This window comes from Entelurus aequoreus, linkage group LG02, assembly GCF_033978785.1.
Source record: "Entelurus aequoreus isolate RoL-2023_Sb linkage group LG02, RoL_Eaeq_v1.1, whole genome shotgun sequence".
In the NCBI taxonomy this organism is placed as follows: domain Eukaryota; kingdom Metazoa; phylum Chordata; class Actinopteri; order Syngnathiformes; family Syngnathidae; genus Entelurus; species Entelurus aequoreus.
Genome location: NC_084732.1, coordinates 26,083,857 through 26,102,584, shown reverse-complemented (window position 1 = coordinate 26,102,584; position 18,728 = coordinate 26,083,857). Strand labels below are relative to the sequence as shown.

The following is an 18,728-nucleotide window of genomic DNA, read 5'->3' as shown; positions in this document are numbered from 1 at the left end:
CTCAAAAAGGGATTCGATTCTTTTCTTATAAAAACAATCGGGAGAACCGGTTTCGAACATCATCCCTAGTTAAGTACAGTGTTTTATTGTCCTATATTCAATCACAGTGTTACTGTTCAAACGGTGTCTAATGTTACAGTGGCCAAACATTTTAAATATACATAATAAATAAAACCTCTGCCTTGTTTTTAATCAATACTTAGGCCTACTACGCAACTGTAATTTAATGCTGGTCATTATGGTGGTACTTGAAAAGCCAAGTGTTTTCAGAGGTGCTACCTGGAGAAAAATGTTTGCGAACTACTGCTTTAATGAAATGCAAAAGTATAAAAATGCATTCATATAAAAACCTCACCTTTAATAAAACACTGTATCCATTAAAGCTGGGGTACTTGAATCTTGTGTCACCAGGCAGAATTCAACTGTAAATCCTGCCCTCAGTCTCTTCCTCTCTGCAAATGCACGGAATTGCGCACGAGAGCTGTACGTGCACACGCATAGGTTGTTGACAGTCGGAAGTTGCATCGAAGGATCCCCTAGTTGGTATTTTGTTGCAGAGTATCAGTAACGCACGTACCCACGCAAAATAATACGCGCAAAATATAGGAAAGTGGAACATTAGACTATCTGTCTAGAAGGAAAACAGCCACTTGCGCATCCAAAGTTAGTCCAAGAAAGCCCGCAATGCCCTCCATCTTGAATACGCCGGACAAATATTTATTCCAGTTTTGGCTCTTCTTTGTTTTTTTACACGTACGGCGTCTTTCTTTTCTCCCTCTGATTTAATCTGTTTGTTTTTTTTAGCAGTATATGCTGTAAAGGCAAGCGCGGGTATTGCGATCTTTGTTCGGCGGCCTTGCTTTACTGACAAGTTCGCACCATGCGCGCGCTTCACTATATATCACGTCAGGCAATGAAAAGGCTCCTTCCCTTCTCCAAATCCTGTGATTGGATCATCCACACGCACATTCACCGTACAAACATACATATACACATAGGGTACATATACATTCACTGTACAAACATACATATACACATTCTGTACATATGCAAACACATATGTATACATACACTCATGCATATAATCACATTTCATCAAACATAATTTAACGTTGTTGCCCTAGGGGAAACTGGGTGACACATGGCACACTGACAAAGCTTAACCTATTGCTACTATAACAATCTACAAGGTTAATATAGTTTGCTTCTCTTTCTTCCCCTACATTTATATGCTTTCTTTTGTATTTCAAGTTATCATTACATATATGTATTGTTGCATTTGAAACACTTGTATTGTTGATAACAGAGTAATTATTGTTGTTATTCATTATTAGTAGTGCTATTTCTATTGGTATTTGTATTGCTCTATTTGTAGTGTAATAATGTTCATTATCATTTCTGTGTTATTAATATTTATTTCACTAACTGCTTCTTTACTATCACTTTTACCATCATATTTGTACATATCCTATTCGTTGATGTTGTTCTGTTGTTGTTATTGTTGTTGTCTCTTTGTCTTATCCCCCTCTTGTCCCTGCAATTTCCCCCTCTGTCTACCTTTTTTTCTCTTTCCATCCCCTCCTGCCTGGCTGCACCAAATAATAATATAAATCCATGTAATAAAGTCAAATACAAAAAAGGCAACAAGAGAAGAATCTACATCAACAATATGATTTTTCTGAGTAGCTGGACAGAACAAAACAAACAAAAAAAAGGCTCTGGAAGGGTTGACCGCCACAAAGACAAATTATTTTGTCTTCCGGGGTTTTATTTATTAAAATACCTAATTATAAATCACAGACAGCATGCAGACGTACGATTTTTCAAAAATTATTACTGTTACAATATACTGTCCAATGCTAATATGATTTTAGTTAAATAATATAACTTAGCTTATACCAGCTTAGAAAAACACCTTATACATTCTGCATTTGATGAAATCAACTTTTTGCGTAAAGATTTTTGTTCACACTATTTTTCATGCAATGCGATATCATTGAATATTGCTATCCTGATGGCTGTTTTATACTTGCTGCACAAGCAACTTTATGGCTGTAGAGTGATCATAAAGTTGTTCACCATTAAAAAAAGTAACTCCATGCCATGTGGTGACCCAAGCTTTAATGGCTGTATATTCTGACTGTACCCTTAACATTGCACATAAGCAGGACGCATCTCAACTTGGTTTCAAAGTAATTCAGGGAAACAAGGCGGCTTTCTCTCCCTGAAGGCATCTTGACTTTCTTTGGCTGAGGACGTTCCACCTTTTATCAAACAGGCAGTTTGTAAGATCTCTTTAAGAAGTTGATCTCCTTTAATACTGAAGTTTGGGGTTGGAATGGAGGTGATGTTGAAGATTAGTTCTAAGTCCCCTCCAAAATGTCACAAATCAGCCGGCGGGGCTTTTGCAAACCGACAAATAAATAGTTTTCAGTCAAAAACCCGGAGTGTATGACTCATACCTCTCGTGTTTGCAATTAATCAAGAGGCTTGACTTCAGCCAGGGAAAAAAAAAAAGACGTTTTGTTTGTTTATTTAATCTAATAAAAACAGAAAACGTCACATCAACTCTGTGATTCGTGAAATCAAAAATGTCAAGACATCTCATATTTCTGTCTGCTGAATTAATGCCGCCGAGCCTCATTACAGCGGCACTTACCCGTAACCTCGGGAGACATTTTCCTGGAGGGCAATTGGAGAAAAAAAAACAACAACAAAAAAAAACAGACTAGAACACAAAGACACAGGTGAACGCATCAAACTCACCCTCTGTCTCTTGGCCTTAGCTCTTCAGAGGTGTCATGGCTGTGGAAGAGATGAAAACAAGAGTGAACACCTGAGGTTAATATCATATAACACGGGCGTTCTGTTGTGGGGTGGACCTAAATATTGACACTAGCTTTGGAGCCGTGCTGGTAGCCCCCCCCCCCCCCTCCCTCCACCTTGCTCTTGTTGCTCCACCCGTCGCCGTGCACTAACCTTGCCATGGCTAACAGGAAGCAGAGGGCACATAGCTTTATTTAATTAGTCACAGCAGTCGAGTGCTCATGCGGAACCAAACTGTGGAGGCAGATTGGGCTAGTGAGATGGATAGGCGCGCTCCCACCAGAGGCCTTCCGCTGTGCTGTCACAAGGAGAGTAGATTACACGACAGGAAGGCGTGGCGTGAATGTAGATGGCGCCTCTCATTCCTGCCAGTGAACCGCCCGATTACTGAGGCTTTTTTAATCTGTTTTGATGCTATGGTACCTGACAAACAAATAGTCCACCCCTCACATCATATCTTACCAAGGCATAATACAAACCCTGTTTCCATATGAGTTGGGAAATTGTGTTAGATGTAAATATAAACGGAATACAATGATTTGCGAATCATTTTCAACCCATATTCAGTTGAATATGCTACAAAGACAACATATTTGATGTTCAAACTGATAAACTTTTTTTTTTTTGCAAAGAATCATTAACTTTAGAATTTGATGCCAGCAACACGTGACAAAGAAGTTGGGAAAGGTGGCAATAAATACTGATACAGTTGAGGAATGCTCATCAAACACTTATTTGGAACATACCACAGGTGAACAGGCAAATTGGGAACAGGTGGGTGCCATGATTGGGTATACAATTAGATTCCATGAAATGCTCTGTCATTCACAAACAAGGATGGGGCGAGGGTCACCACTTTGTCAACAAATGCGTGAGCAAATTGTTGAACAGTTTAAGAAAAACCTTTCTCAACCAGCTATTGCAAGGAATTTAGGGATTTCACCATCTACGGTCCGTAATATCATCAAAGGGTTCAGAGAATCTGGAGAAATCACTGCACGTAAGCAGCTAAGCCCGTGACCTTCGATCCCTCAGGCTGTACTGCATCAACAAGCGACATCAGTGTGTAAAGGATATCACCACATGGGCTCAGGAACACTTCAGAAACCCACTGTCAGTAACTACAGTTGGTTGCTACATCTGTAAGTGCAAGTTAAAACTCTCTTATGCAAGGCGAAAACCGTTTATCAACAACACCCAGAAACGTCGTCGGCTTCGCTGGGCCTGAGCTCATCTAAGATGGACTGATACAAAGTGGAAAAGTGTTCTGTGGTCTGACGAGTCCACATTTCAAATTGTTTTTGGAAACAGTGGACGTCGTGTCCTCCGGATTGTTATAGGCGCAAAGTTGAAAAGCCAGCATCTGTGATGGTATGGGGGTGTATTAGTGCCCAAGACATGGGTAACTTACACATCTGTGAAGGCGCCATTAATTCTGAAAGGTACATACAGGTTTTGGAGCAACATATGTTGCCATCCAAGCAACGTTACCATGGGCGCCCCTGCTTATTTCAGCAAGACAACGCCAAACCACGTGTTACATCAACGTGGCTTCATAGTAAAAGAGTGCGGGTACTAGACTGGCCTGCCTGTAGTCCAGACCTGTTTCCCATTGAAAATGTGTGGCGCAATATGAAGCCTAAAATACCACAGATACAGTGTCAAGACAGAAAGCGGAGAATGGACGTATTTTGGCTTAAAAACTGACGGCGAAGGGTGAAGCTATAAACACTGAAGCACCGTTCTGCTTGCAGTGCTTTAAAACATAGCTATCTGTCTAGCTAGCTAGCGTGCTATTAGCTAGCGTCCGTCCACAGTGTTTTAGCTACTTCTAAAACACCAATCTTCGCCTCCATTGCGACAAATGAACTATGTTTCTTACAAGTATCATCCCTGCGGGACGAGGAATAGATAAACATGCTTCATTTACACACTTTAGGAGGATACAATAGCTAACCGCTAACAGCAATCTAGCGCTCCTGAATGTAAACAAATGGGTCGATTTACGCAAACATCCACTGTAATGATACCAAGTACAAGAGCCATTTTAAGTCGATACTGCAATGATTACATTGACACTTTCCTTATCACAAAATATTTTGTCTTTATTCATTGTTTCATTGTTGTAAGCACCTAATTTCCCCAATGTGGGATGAATAAAGTCTATCTTAAATGACGTACATTATTACTACATTAATTAAAAATAAATAGTGTAGTTGTTAGTAGTACATGCTATGGTATTGTTTGTATACAATATTTCTAATCTAAAAGTTAGTTTTTCTTTTTATTAAAATTGTGCTGTTTTGGGGGGCCAAGCACCAAATAGGGATGTATACCGTTTTTTTTCATACGATATCCTTATCGATACCGGTACTCTTATCGGTACTATATGTAATTGGTTTAAATGAAGAAGTTAAAAAATGCATTTTTATTACAATTAGTTATTGGTACAAGAGGTTAACATCATATAAAATCTCACAGCAGGAAAGTATTTTATCAACACCTTTTAAAATCTTAAACAAGTCAACTATGTTTGCAGTTCAATGCGCTTATATAATTTTTTTGAAAAGACCACACAGATCCATCACTGTGTTTCTATTCATTACAATTACACTCAGCTGGAAATAATATTATTTTATATATCATTCAGATTAGAATGTTACTGTGTACATGGACCCTGCAGAAATGATCTGATTATGACGTGTAATTCCATGCATCGCACCTTCAATCAGAATACTTTACTTTGACATGCGCAGAACATAACACAAACGGAAAGGTCTGTTATTGTTTTTGGTATGGCGCCATCTTTTGGACGAGTTTGCCCACTGCAGGTGTTGAATAGGCAGTCGACCGCCACTGTAAACAAACATGGCTTTGTGTATTTCTACTTACGTTATCACTGTATTCATTTATCATTTTTCCCTTTTGTTCACTACTTTTGCTTTACATCTCTTTTGGAAAAGTAGCTGTTCTGTGCCATTTACTGTATGTTGCAATATGTTTAAGTTGCCGCACGTCTTCATGTTGCGACATTCTGTGTATGTGTTTGAGGCCAGCTAGCATTTGGAGTAGCTGTAATGTTGTGAATAAAACAGCTCGTTAAGACGACAACTGGATCTCTTCTTTAATTGTTACTTCGACACATGACACTCCAGACCATACTTTTGTTCGTGCTAGTCTCGTTTTAAAGCAACAAACTCAACAGTAAATAATGCTACCTTTGTACATGTTGAATGGGGGGAGACAGCAGCAAGACAATTGCTTCATTCCGAGGCTAATACATTTAGTCCCCATTCCACCACCAAAGTATAGCTGACATCAAAGACATGCGCAGTAAGGATAATTCCAACCCGAATTTCGGAAGTTGTGTTTTCATGCGCTACAATCTGAATGACTTTTGGAGTAAACCACCCGTCTCGATCGGAATTAAATTTTGATCCGAACGTGTGTGATCGGGTCAGAATATTAGAAGTGGCATGTTTACATGAGCTATACCGGGGCGGTATAGCTCGGTTTGTAGAGTGGCCGTGCCAGCAACTTGAGGGTTCCAGGTTCGATCCCCGCTTCTGCCATCCTAGTCAGTGCCGTTGTGTCCTTGGGCAAGCCACTTTACCCACCTGCTCTCAGTGCCACCCGACACTGGTTTAAATGTTACTTAGATATTGGGTTTCACTATGTAAAAGTGCTTTGAGTCACTAGAGAAAAGCACTACATAAATATAATTCACTTTTATTCAGCGTAGGCTTTTAATCCGAATGAAGGTGTCCATGTGCACATAGCTATTGATTCCACCCACCATTCCGATGACACGTAAATTTATGATTCTGTTTACTTCCGCGTACCGCGTAACTGTAACCATTAAAAGGTCAACTCCGACTGGCTGTTCCGCCATGTCTTTTTAAATAGTTTCTTTTAACTTTTATTGTCACCTAAATGAATGTGACAGCGCGGGCGTGTCATAATTACGACGGTCAACTGGATTTAAAAAAAAGTACCAATAGCAGTATCATTAGTCCAGAATTTCAACGCTCCGCTTGGACCGACTCAATTAGGAAACGGTACCTAAGAATACCGGTGCTCAATATACAACCCTACCGATTAAATTGATTTCAAATCATTTCAATGAGAGGTGTTGATTTGAGATACAAGTGTTTAGAGCAGGGGTACCCAAACTACGGCCCGCGGGCCGGATCCTTTTTTTTTTCTTTTTTTAAAAAAATCTGTCCTTTCGAATCAATTTTCTACCGCTTGTTACTCTCGGGGTCTCCTAGCCGCTCAGGCAAATCATATTGTCTAAAAAGGCATTTTCCCATTGATAACGGGACATCATCGCGCCGCAGTGTCCGGCGAGCGCGCGGCATGGTATTCCTGGGATTAAAGGCCTCACCTTTTCTCCTACAAACATATTGCTGGGTATTGTGGCCAAACAGCTCCATTTTTGTTTTATCTGACATCACATGGACAAAGACAAGACCTTCTAGAGGAAAGTTCTGTGGTCAGATGAAACAAAAATTGGCCACAATACCCAGCAATATGTTTGGAGGAGAAAAGGTGAGGCCTTTAATCCTAGGAACACCATCCCTACTGTCAAGCATGGTGGTGGTAGTATTTTGCTCTGGGCCTGTTTTGCTGCCAATGGAACTGGTGCTTTACAGAGAGTAAATGGGACAATGAAAAAGGAGGATTACCTCCAAATTCTTCAGTACAACCTAAAATCATCAGCCCGGAGGTTGGGTCTTGGGCGCAGTTGGGTGTTCCAACAGGAAAAAGACCCCAAACACACGTCAAAAGTGGTAAAGGAATGGCTAAATCAGGCTAGAATCAAGGTTTTAGAATGGCCTTCTCAAAGTCCTGAATTTGTGTGGACAATGCTGAAGAAACAAGTCCATGTCACAAAACCAACACATTTAGCTGAACTACACCAATTTTGTCAACAGGAGTGGTCAAAAATTCAACCAAAAGCTTGCCAGAAGCTTGTGGATGGCTACCAAAAGCGCCTTATTGCAGTGAAACTTGCCAAAGGACATGTAACCAAATATTAACATTGCTGTATGTATACTTTTGACCCAGCAGATTAGGTCACATTTTCTGTAGACCCATAATAAATCCATAAAAGAACCAAACTTCATGAATGTTTTTTGTGACCAACAAGTATGTGCTCCAATCACTCTATCACAAAAAAATAAGAGTTGTAGAAATTATTGGAAACTCAAGACAGCCTATGTATGTAAACTTTTGATCGCGACTGTATATATATATATATATATATATATATATATATATATATATATATATATATATATATATATATATATATATATATATACTACCGTTCAAAAGTTTGGGGTCACCCAAACAATTTTGTGGAATAGCCTTCATTTCTAAGAACAAGAATAGACTGTCGCGTTTCAGATGAAAGTTCTCTTTTTCTGGCCATTTTGAGCGTTTAATTGACCCCACAAATGTGATGCTCCAGAAACTCAATCTGCTCAAAGGAAGGTCAGTTTTGTAGCTTCTGTAACGAGCTAAACTGTTTTCAGATGTGTGAACATGATTGCACAAGGGTTTTCTAATCATCAATTAGCCTTCTGAGCCAATGAGCAAACACATTGTACCATTAGAACACTGGAGTGATAGTTGCTGGAAATGGGCCTCTATACACCTATGTAGATATTGCACCAAAAACCAGACATTTGCAGCTAGAATAGTCATTTACCACATTAGCAATGTATAGAGTGTACTTCTTTAAAGTTAAGACTAGTTTAAAGTTATCTTCATTGAAAAATAAGGACATTTTAATGTGACCCCAAACTTTTGAACGGTAGTGTATATATACATACACATTTTTTCGACACAATGCGCCTTCCGAGTCAAAAAGTTTGGGGACCCCTGGTTTAGAGTTAAAGGCCTACTGAAACCCACTACTACCAACCACGCAGTCTGATAGTTTATATATCAATGATGAAATCTTAACATTGCAACACATGCCAATACGGCCGGGTTTACTTATAAAGTGCAATTTTAAATTTCCCGGGAAATTTCTGGTTGAAAACGTCTATGTATGATGACGTTTGCGCGTGACGTCAATGGTTGAAGCGGAAGTATTCGGACACATGGTATCCCAATACAAACAGCTCTGTTTTCATCGCAAAATTCCACAGTATTCTGGACATCTGTGTTGGTGAATCTTTTGCAATTTGTTTAATGAACAATGGAGACTGCAAAGAAGAAAGCTGTAGGTGAGATCGGTGTATTAGCGGCTGGCTGCAGCAACACAACCAAGAGGACTTCGAGTTGGATAGCAGACACGCTATCCGACGCCAGCCGCCGACCGCATCGATGATCGGGTGAAGTCCTTCGTCGCGCCGTCGATCGCTGGAACGCAGGTGAGCACGGGTGTTGATGAGCAGATGAGGGCTGGCGTAGGTGGATAGATAATGTTTTTAGCATAGCTCTGTGAGGTCCCGTAGCTAAGTTAGCTTCAATGGCGTCGTTAGCAACAGCATTGTTAAGCTCAGCCAGGCTGGAATGCATTAACCGTGTGGTTACAGGTCCAGGGTTTAATAGTATTGTTGATCTTCTGTCTATCCTTCCAGTCAGGGGCTTATTTCTTTTGTTTCTATCTGCAGTTAAGCCCGATGATATCACGTTAGCTCCGTAGCTAAAGTGCTTCACCGATGTATTGTCGTGGAGATAAAAGTCACTGTGAATGTCCATTTCGCGTTCTCGACTCTCATTTTCAAGAGGATATAGTATCCGAGGTGGTTTGAAATACAAATCCGTGATCCACAATAGAAAAAGGAGAACGTGTGGAATCCAATGAGACCTTGTACCTAATTTACGGTCAGACCGAGAAAAAAAAAGTCCTGCGCTGCACTCTAGTCCTTCACTCTCACATTCCTCATCCACAAATCTTTCATCCTCGCTCAAATTAATGGGGTAATCATCGCTTTCTCGGTCCGAATCGCTCTCGCTGCTGGTGTAAACAATGGGGAAATGTGAGGAGCCCTTCAACCTGCGACGTCACGCTACTTCCGGTACAGGCAAGGCTTTTTTTATCAGCGACCAAAAGTTGCGAACTTTATCGTCGATGTTCTCTACTAAATCCTTTCAGCAAAAATATGGCAATATCGCGAAATGATCAAGTATGACACATAGAATGGATCTGCTATCCCCGTTTAAATAAGAACATTTCATTTCAGTAGGCCTTTAAGAGCTGTTTGCTGAAAGTGTTGTTTTCAGCAACAAAGTAATATCACAGTACAACAGGACCGAGTCTAATGTGAAATCAATACGATATTAAGAGCTTTATAATTCCTGTTATTACCTAACCAGTGTTGCCAGTCTCTCGGGGTGCATCCTTGGGAGAAAGCACAGTAGCACGCGCCCAGCTTGCCGAGAGCAGCGCGAGTGCGGCGCTTCAATAATGCGCATGTAACTACCAAGCAACACTGTGCAGGGGGGAGCTCTCTTAATTAGCACTCTTGAAGTTATCCAGTGACCCACATCTAATAATGAAGGCACCACCACTGTCCTATTTACATATCTTTAGTTAGTAATGTGTGACCACTGGGAGAGCCCCGGTGGCTGAGAATGTGATGCCAGTGAGAGGGGAGGGCATGTCAAGTAGAGCTGCCTTCCTCGCAATTATTATTGTAGCTGTGTTGAGTTGTATGTTGGAGACCCTTAGGCCTGTCAAACAAGGTTATGATATGAGGATGTGTGCAGGAATCTAATGGTGTGTATTTCAAGTCAATAAGTCATTAGAAGGAAAAAAAAGCCTAGATTTTTGATGTGAAGATTGACGTTCTGGCTGGACAACTCCCAACAGGCTCTTTAGCAGGTATACAGCTGCACAATTGAATGTGACGTATCAAAAATCCGGCTTCTGCAACATTAGTAGTGCCGTTTTGATTGGCACTGTTAAAAGGGACAACATGATCAATGTTGTGATTGTAGTTTGCAGTGTGTGTGTGCGCGTGTGTGTGTGTTCTTGTATTTCTACCCTTCTTGAGACATCAACAAGGACAAGTACCTTCCATATGAGGACCGGTGAACAAGTTAGGACCCAAATCATGGTCCCAATACGGAAGACCATTGCATCTAATAGAGAATGTCTCATTTGCACCCCTGGTGGTGAAATCTATCAAATATAATATTTGCGTTGTTTTTGTTTTTTTGGGTGCAAAGTGTTTTTGGTTGAACATTTTTTCGGGGTTGCAAATATTTTTCTGGTGTTGTATATAATTTTTTTGATTGTAAGTTATTTTTAGTTTAAAATATTTTTGGGGTTGCGAATGGTGTTATTGGCTTGCAAATCGTTTTCTTAGATTGCAAATTGTTTTTGTAAGTCCTTTTTTTGGGTGCACATGTTTGGGGGGGTTGAAAATGTTTTTGTGGGTTGCAAATCATTTTTTGGCCAAAAAAAAATTGGGGGGTTACAAATTGTTGTTTTTTTTTACCTAAAATCTTTTTTTGAGTTGCAAATCGTTTTCTGTGGTTGCAAATTGTTAATAAGGTTGAAAGTCGTATTTTTGGTTGCACATTTTTGGGGGGTTTAAATGTTTGGCTAAAAATATTTGTTTGGGTTGCGAAGCTGAAACTTGTTTTTTTTGGGTTGCAAATCATTTTCTTGGGCTTTAAATTGTTTTTGTGGTTACAAGTGAAATCTATCAAAATTAGGGTGGGTCCAAATAGGAGGGATTTTTAAAATTGACTATGTGTCGCTTTTAAAAGTGCTCCCCTTCTGTTCAACATATGAAATAACAAGTGTGCGTAAAAAATTGAAGTGCTCCCCGTCTGGCCAACATTTGTAAGAATAAGTGTGTAAGAAATTGAAATGCGCCCCCTTTGGCCAAAATTAATAAGAAAAGAAAATAAATATGTATATAGAGACATACTGTAATAACTTGAAGTAAATAACATTAAAAACCAATTACAAAAAAAAAAATGTTTTAAATAAATTAACTAAAAGCTTACCTTTTTTATATTTGCATAGTATGTATTAGGGTTGTACGGTATACCGGTATTAGTATCGTACCGCGATACTAATGAATCATATTCGGTACTATACCGCCTCTAAAAAGTACCCATCTCCCACATGTTGTCGTTACTACTACTATGATTAAATCTAAATTTTTTAGCATCACAAAATCTTATTTCGTATTTTTTTTTTTTTTTTATATTATGTTTATAAACTCAGTAAATATGTCCTTAGACACATGAAGACTTTGAATATGACCAATGTATGATCCTGTAACGACTTGGTATCGGATTGATACCCAAATTTGTGTTATCATCCAAAACTAATGTATCAAACAACAGAAGAATAAGTGATTATTACATTTTAACAGAAGTGTAGATAGAACATGTTAAAAGAGAAAGTAGGCAGATATTAACAGTAAATGAACAAGTAGATTGATAATTCATTTTCTACCACTTGTCCTTAATAATTTTGACAAAATAATAGAATGATAAATGACACAATATGTTACTGCATACGTCAGCAGCTAATTTAGGAGACTTTGTTTACTTACTTACTACTAAGAGACAAGTTGTCTTGTTTGTTTGCTATTTTATTTAAGGACAAACTTGCAATAAGAAACATATGTTTAATGTACCCGAAGATTTTTTGTTAAAATAAAGCCAGTAATGCCATTGTTTGTGGTCCCCTTTATTTAGAAAAGTACAGAAAAGTACCAAAATACATTTTGGTACCGGTACCAAATCGGAGGTCTCAAGAAGGTAACAAATTCAAGAATGTGTGTGTGTGTGTGTGTGTGTGTGTGTGTGTGTGTGTGTGTGTGTGTGTGTGTGTGTGTGTGTGTGTGTGTGTGTGTGTGTGTGTGTGTGTGTGTGTGTGTGTGAATGCCTATAAAGGTGAGCATTATTATTTTTCTAAGGACTCAATCTTTAATATGGCTCTTCTATTGGATTTCATTACTGTACATTGTGAATGTAATTTTAAACTGGGGGAAAATAATAATAATACAATATATAAATATATATATATGCATATAGTTAATATTGATTGCCCAGTGCCATGTAATACAATATTATGGAAAAAAAGGAGAAAAATATATTGTCAATCGATATTTAAAGTGATGCACGCATTGTGTAGCCAATTCCCAGAGGCAATTAAAGACACCAAGGAACATATAGGCACACTCCCTATAGAATGTTGAAACGCTCAGAGTAATTTGCTGCGAGCGCGACGTGGCTATTCCCCTGAGAAACATAGGGTGAACACTCTGTTCCTCGTGCATTAAGGTTTTCTGTCTTTATTGCCGTACGTGCGAGTGAATAACTCGATAGGCAGGACAGACAAGGGGCAGGGTTGGGAGAGATATAAAAAGAACAGAGGTGACTTTGACTGATACTGCCGTCCTTGTTTCTGTCCGTCTGCTGAACACAAGTAGCTCGGTTAAATCAAGTCAACAGTGGGCTTGCCTGAGGATTCCAAGGGATTTTAGCATTTGGCCTTAATTGCTTGACAGTGGGAGTGCACGGGGCTTGAGTGTTTAGTGTTGTTGCAACACAGCAGGAAGGCTTTTTGTCTTTGAATTTCAGGTTTTGACTTTCTGTGTGGGGTTTTATTCCATGCCTTAAAGATATGGAGAGAAATGGGTCTTGTTATGCCAAACCAAAAAAAAAGTGCAGACAAAAATATGGATTTGAGATAAAAAAAATAAAAATAAAAATCCAACAAAAACGTTGGTTGCAAACCATTTTTTTGTTGTTGCAAGTATGTTTTGTGGTTTTTGGTTCCAAATATTTGTGTTGTTTTTGTTTTTTTGGGTGCAAAGTGTTTTTGGTTGAACATTTTTTCAGGGTTGCAAATATTTTTCTGGTGTTGTATATAATTTTTTTGATTGCAAGTTATTTTTAGTTAAAAATATTTTTGGGGTTGCGAATGGTGTTATTGGCTTGCAAATCGTTTTCTTAGATTGCACCTTGTTTTTGTAAGTCCTTTTTTTGGTTGCACATGTTTGGGGGGGTTGAAAATGTTTTCGTGGGTTGCAAATCATTTTTTGGCCCAAAAAAAATTGGGGGGTTACAAATTTTTTTATTTTTTTTTACCTAAAATCTTTTTTTGAGTTGCAAATCGTTTTCTGTGGTTGCAAATTGTTAATAAGGTTGCAAGTCGTATTTTTGGTTGCACATTTTTGGGGGGTTTAAATGTTTGGCTAAAAATATTTGTTTGGGTTGCGAAGCTGAAACTTGTTTTTTTTGGGTTGCAAATCATTTTCTTGGGCTTTAAATTGTTTTTGTGGTTACAAGTTGTTTTAAAGATGCACATTTTCTTTGGTTGAATATCTCCGAAAGGTAGCAAATGGATAGTGGTAGAAAATGGATTGATGAGTGGATGATTGCAAATCTTTTTTAGGGTTACAAATTATTGTGGTTGCAAGTCGTATTTTTGGTTGCAATTTTTTGGGGGGTTGAAAATCTTTTCACGGTTTGCAAATCGTTTTTTGGCTAAAAAATACTTTCTTTGGTTGCATCTTTTAATTTTTTTTTTTTTTTTACATAAAATATTTTTTTTGGGTTGCAAACCGTTTTCTTGGGTTGCAAATCGCTTTTGTAATTGCAAGTCATTTCGTCGGTTGCAATTTTTTTTTTTGGTTGAAAATATTTTTGGAGTTGCAAATCGTTTTTTTGGCTGAAAATAATTTTTGGGTTGCAAAACATTTTGGAGTTGAAAATCTGTTTGGGGGTTGCAAATCAAAACTCATATCCCAATATGATGTAATGAATCGGACATTTTCTAACATCCAACATAAGATGTACGGTATACATCGCAATATTTTTTTCCAGAGAGTGAATTTAGACAAAGTCAAACCCAAATATGCTTGTTAAGTTGTTTATTGAAACAAATATTTAAGATGTGTCAACACATTAAGGATTACATAAATCGGTATGGCGACATTGCCTCAAATACATCATCGGCATCGCAGTCTCGGAAGACCATTGATTTCCTGTGCCTCGGAGTCAGGTCTTGTCGCAGCGTCTCCTGTGGCTGTGTAGGCCAATTCGTGAGAGACATTCCCGGCCGCAGATGTCACATATCCAGACCGGTCCCATAGATGTTGCCGGTGTCGCAGAGCCCTGTTTCTTTCTCTTTGCCCTCTTAGCCTCATGGTGTCGGACCAGGGTGGTTTCTGACTTGAGCAGCCCGCTGCGGAGTGCCTGCTGCCACTGAAGGCGGTCCTGGGCTGCATCTTCCCAGCTGTCGGGGCTGATGTCAAAAGACTTGAGGTCTTGTTTGCAGACGTCCTTGTAACGCAGCTGGGGACGGCCAATCTGCCTCTTGCCAGTTGTGAGTTCAGCATAGAGGATGTCCTTTGGGATTCGCCCATCGTCCATCCGCCGGACATGGCCCAGCCAGCGGAGACGTCGCTGCCTCAGTAGGGAGCACATGCTGGGAAGCTGTGCTCTTTCCAGGACTGATTGGTTTGTGATCCTGTCCCTCCAGGTGATGCCCAGTAGACGCCTAAGGCAGCGAAGATGGAAGATGTTTAGCCGCCGCTCTTGGTGGGAGTATAGGGTCCAGGTTTCACTACCGTACAGTAGAGTGCTGGTGACACAGGCTCTGTACACCTGCACCTTAGTGTGGATAGTGAGCTTGCGGTTTTCCCATACTCTCGCTGTAAGCTTCCCAAAAGTTAAGGCAGATTTTCCGATGCAGCCACTGAGTTCGGCATCGAGTGACAGGTTGTCGGTGATGGTGGAACCGAGGTAGGTGAAGGTGTTTACGACTTCCAGGGTGTAGTTGTTGATGGTGATAGAGGGGGGTGGTTCAGTTCCCTGTCCCATCGTCTTGGTTTTGCTCAGACTGATGGTCAGGCTGAAGTCCTGACAGGCTTTGGTGAACTGGTCCATTAGGGTTTGCAGGTGCTCCTGGGAGTGTGCTACCACTGCTGCGTCGTCAGCAAACAGCATGTCCCGGATGACGAGTGGCCTGACCTTTGTTTTGGCTTTCAGACGGGCATGAATGAACAGTTTACCGTCTGTCCTTGTGTGAAGGTAGACTCCTTCAGTTGCTGTACCAAATGCTTGGCGCAGGAGGAGGGAAAAGAAGATCCCAAACAGGGTGGGCGCCAGCACGCATCCCTGGTTGACACCACAGCAGATTTTGAAGGTGTCTGATGTGGACCCATCGAACTGGATGGTGCCATGCATGTCAGTGTGGAAGGACTGGAGGATGCAAAGGAGTTTGGGGGGGACAGCCTATTCGTTCAACCAGCTGAAAGAGGCCACTCCTGCTCACAAGGTCGAAAGCTTTCGTAAGGTCAATAAATGCCATGTACAGTGGTTTTCTCTGCTCTCTACACTTCTCCTGCAGCTGTCTCAGAGAGAAAATCATGTCAGTAGTAGACCTTCCTGCTCTGAACCCTGCCTGAGATTCTGGGTATATTTTCTCAGCGAGAACCTGGAGTCTATTCAGTGCAACTCTGGCAAAGAGTTTGCCGGTAGTGCTGAGTAGAGAGATACCACGGTAGTTGTTACAATCACTCCTGTCTCCCTTATTCTTGTACAGGGTTATGATGGTAGCATCCCTCATGTCCTGTGGGACAGCACCTTCACTCCAGCACAGACAGAGAAGCTTGTAAAGTTGGTCGAGGAGAGCAGGCTTTCCACACTTGAGGATTTCAGCTGCGATTCCGTCACTGCCAGGTGATTTACCGCATGCTAGGCTGTCAATCGCGTTGCTTAGCTCCTCAGTTGTTGGTTCCATGTCCAGTTCTTCCATTACAGGTTGACACTCAACATGGTGGAGGGCTGCATCGGAGACAGTGTTGTCGCTGGCGTAGAGTTCGGAGTAGTGTTCTACCCAGCGGTCGAGTTGTTTAGAGCGGTCAGTGATGATTTCTCCCAGTGCCGATTTCAGCGGAGCAGTTGTGTGGTGTAATGGTCCAAGCGCCTTTTTGAGTCAGCGGCTGATTGGATGTTGCTGCAAAGCTGTAGCCAATAGCTGTTAGCACAGCGATGGGAGGCATTCTGCAGTTTCTTCCTTGATGCCCTGAGAGCATGTAAGGTATTGTCACTCGACGTGCATTTGTAGTTGGTAAGGGCGATACGCTTTTCTTCCAGTATCGGTGCCAATACAGATGCGTTGGCTTCGAACCAGTCATTGGACCTTCGCAATCTTTTGCCAAAAACCGTTAGGGCCGTGGTGTGGATGGTGTCTCGTAAGCCTTCCCAGTACTGCTGGGCAGAGCTGCACTGGGGCAGTTGGTGGAGGGATTCCTCTAAGGCACGGTTGAAGGAAGCAGTTTTAGTTGGATCGGCTGCTTTGCTGCAATCCACACGGGGGGGTCCTTTAGGTTTGGCTCTGTAGATAATTTTTGTCTGCAGTTTGACTTTACAGCAGACGAGGGAGTGATCGGTGTCACAGTCTGCACTGTGAAAGGTACGGGTTTGGAGGACACTTCTGAGGTCAGAGCGCCGTGTTATGATCAGGTCCAACTGGTGCCAGTGGCCAGATCTTGGGTGTCTCCAGGAGACTTTGTGGCGGGGTTTGGACTGAAAGTATGAGTTAGTGATGCAGAGATTGTGAAATGTGCAGAACTCAAGGAGACGCTGCCCATTCTCGTTCATTCTACCAATGCCATGGTAACCCAAGCAAGATGGCCAGGAGTTATGTTCTGAGCCAACTCTTGCGTTTAAGTCACCAAGCAAGTAGAGCTGATCTTGTTTGGGGATGTTTCTCACAGTCGCCTCAAGCTCATCATAGAATTTGTCCTTTATTTCGTGGGAGGAGCTAAGTGTTGGTGCATACACACTCACCAGGTGGACAGGTCCCATGGTGGTGTTAAGGCAGAGGGTTAAAATTCTCTCTGATCCGCCTGTAGGTAGTACTATTGCTCCTAGTAGAGTGCTCTTGATTGCAAAGCCAACTCCGTATTCTCTGGTTTTACCCGGAGGCTTCCCCTGCCAGAAGAAGGTGTAATCTCTTTCTCTCAGTGAGCCTGATGAGAGGAGTCGGGTTTCCTGAAGGGTACAGATGTCTATTCGTCGCTTCAGGAGTTCGTTGTTAATGACTGCCGTCTTGCGGGCGTCGCTTATATCGAGCAGGTTGTCAGTTAGTCCGGGGGTCATGGTTCTGACGTTCCAGCATCCCAGACATAGTGCTGGAGTCTTTGTTTTATTTGTTTTGCTTGGTGCAAGGTTTACAGCCCACTTGTCAGGAAGAGTCCCTTAGCTTCATGCACCCAATGAAGCAGGCAGGCTGTGGCGGAACAGCACCTAATTGGCTGGGGGCTGCCCAGCTTGAGGCGGGCGGTAGCTGTCCAGTAAGATGAAAGATCTCTCCCACCGACGGAGGTAGCCCCTGGCGCCCATCCCTACGCCAAACGAGAAAGGGCTTATAACCGGTAACTGCTGACCTCCCGTGTTGTGCCTTCCCTGCACAGTGAAGCTGGAGTTTCCTCTCCAGGGCACAAGAGGCCTGGGCAAGGTATGGAGATCCTGTGTTGCCCAAGCAACAGGGCCCCCCTCTCTGCCTTGCTGACGTTGTCCAAAGGAATGGAAAACCAATACATTTGGCGTCAGTTCGGCTGCAGGACATGCCAGAACAGTGCTTCACACACTGAACTACCTAACGGAGTCCAGGCCGTGTTTTCTGTTGGGGTTTGCTCCCTTAGCCTTTTCCATTCCAGAGGATACCCACAAGGCAGTGGAAGGGGGGGGGGGTTCTATTTAACCCATAGATGGGTTAAATCAAATACATACCTCTTTCTAAAATATACTTATTTGGCTTAAAAAATCTATTTTTTTTGGTTGCAAATCTTTTTTTTTCTTCCTGCAAATCATTTTTCATGGTTGCAAAAATCTTTTTTTTGGGTTGCAAATCTTTTTTTTTGGATTGTAAATAGTTTTTGTAAATGCAAGTTTTTTTT

At 41.2% G+C, this 18,728-nt stretch overlaps 1 protein-coding gene across 2 annotated transcripts in view; it reads right to left on the bottom strand.

Annotated features, from left to right (window-relative positions):
* cd276 (CD276 molecule) overlaps positions 1-18,728 on the bottom strand; it is a 234,835-nt gene that overhangs the window by 47,768 nt on the left and 168,339 nt on the right. For both annotated transcript variants that reach the window (XM_062024208.1, XM_062024215.1), the window contains one exon: positions 2,767-2,805. In XM_062024208.1, the coding sequence (XP_061880192.1) occupies positions 2,783-2,805 (23 nt within the window). In that variant the 3' untranslated portion in view covers positions 2,767-2,782. The remainder of the gene's footprint in view (positions 1-2,766; positions 2,806-18,728) is intronic.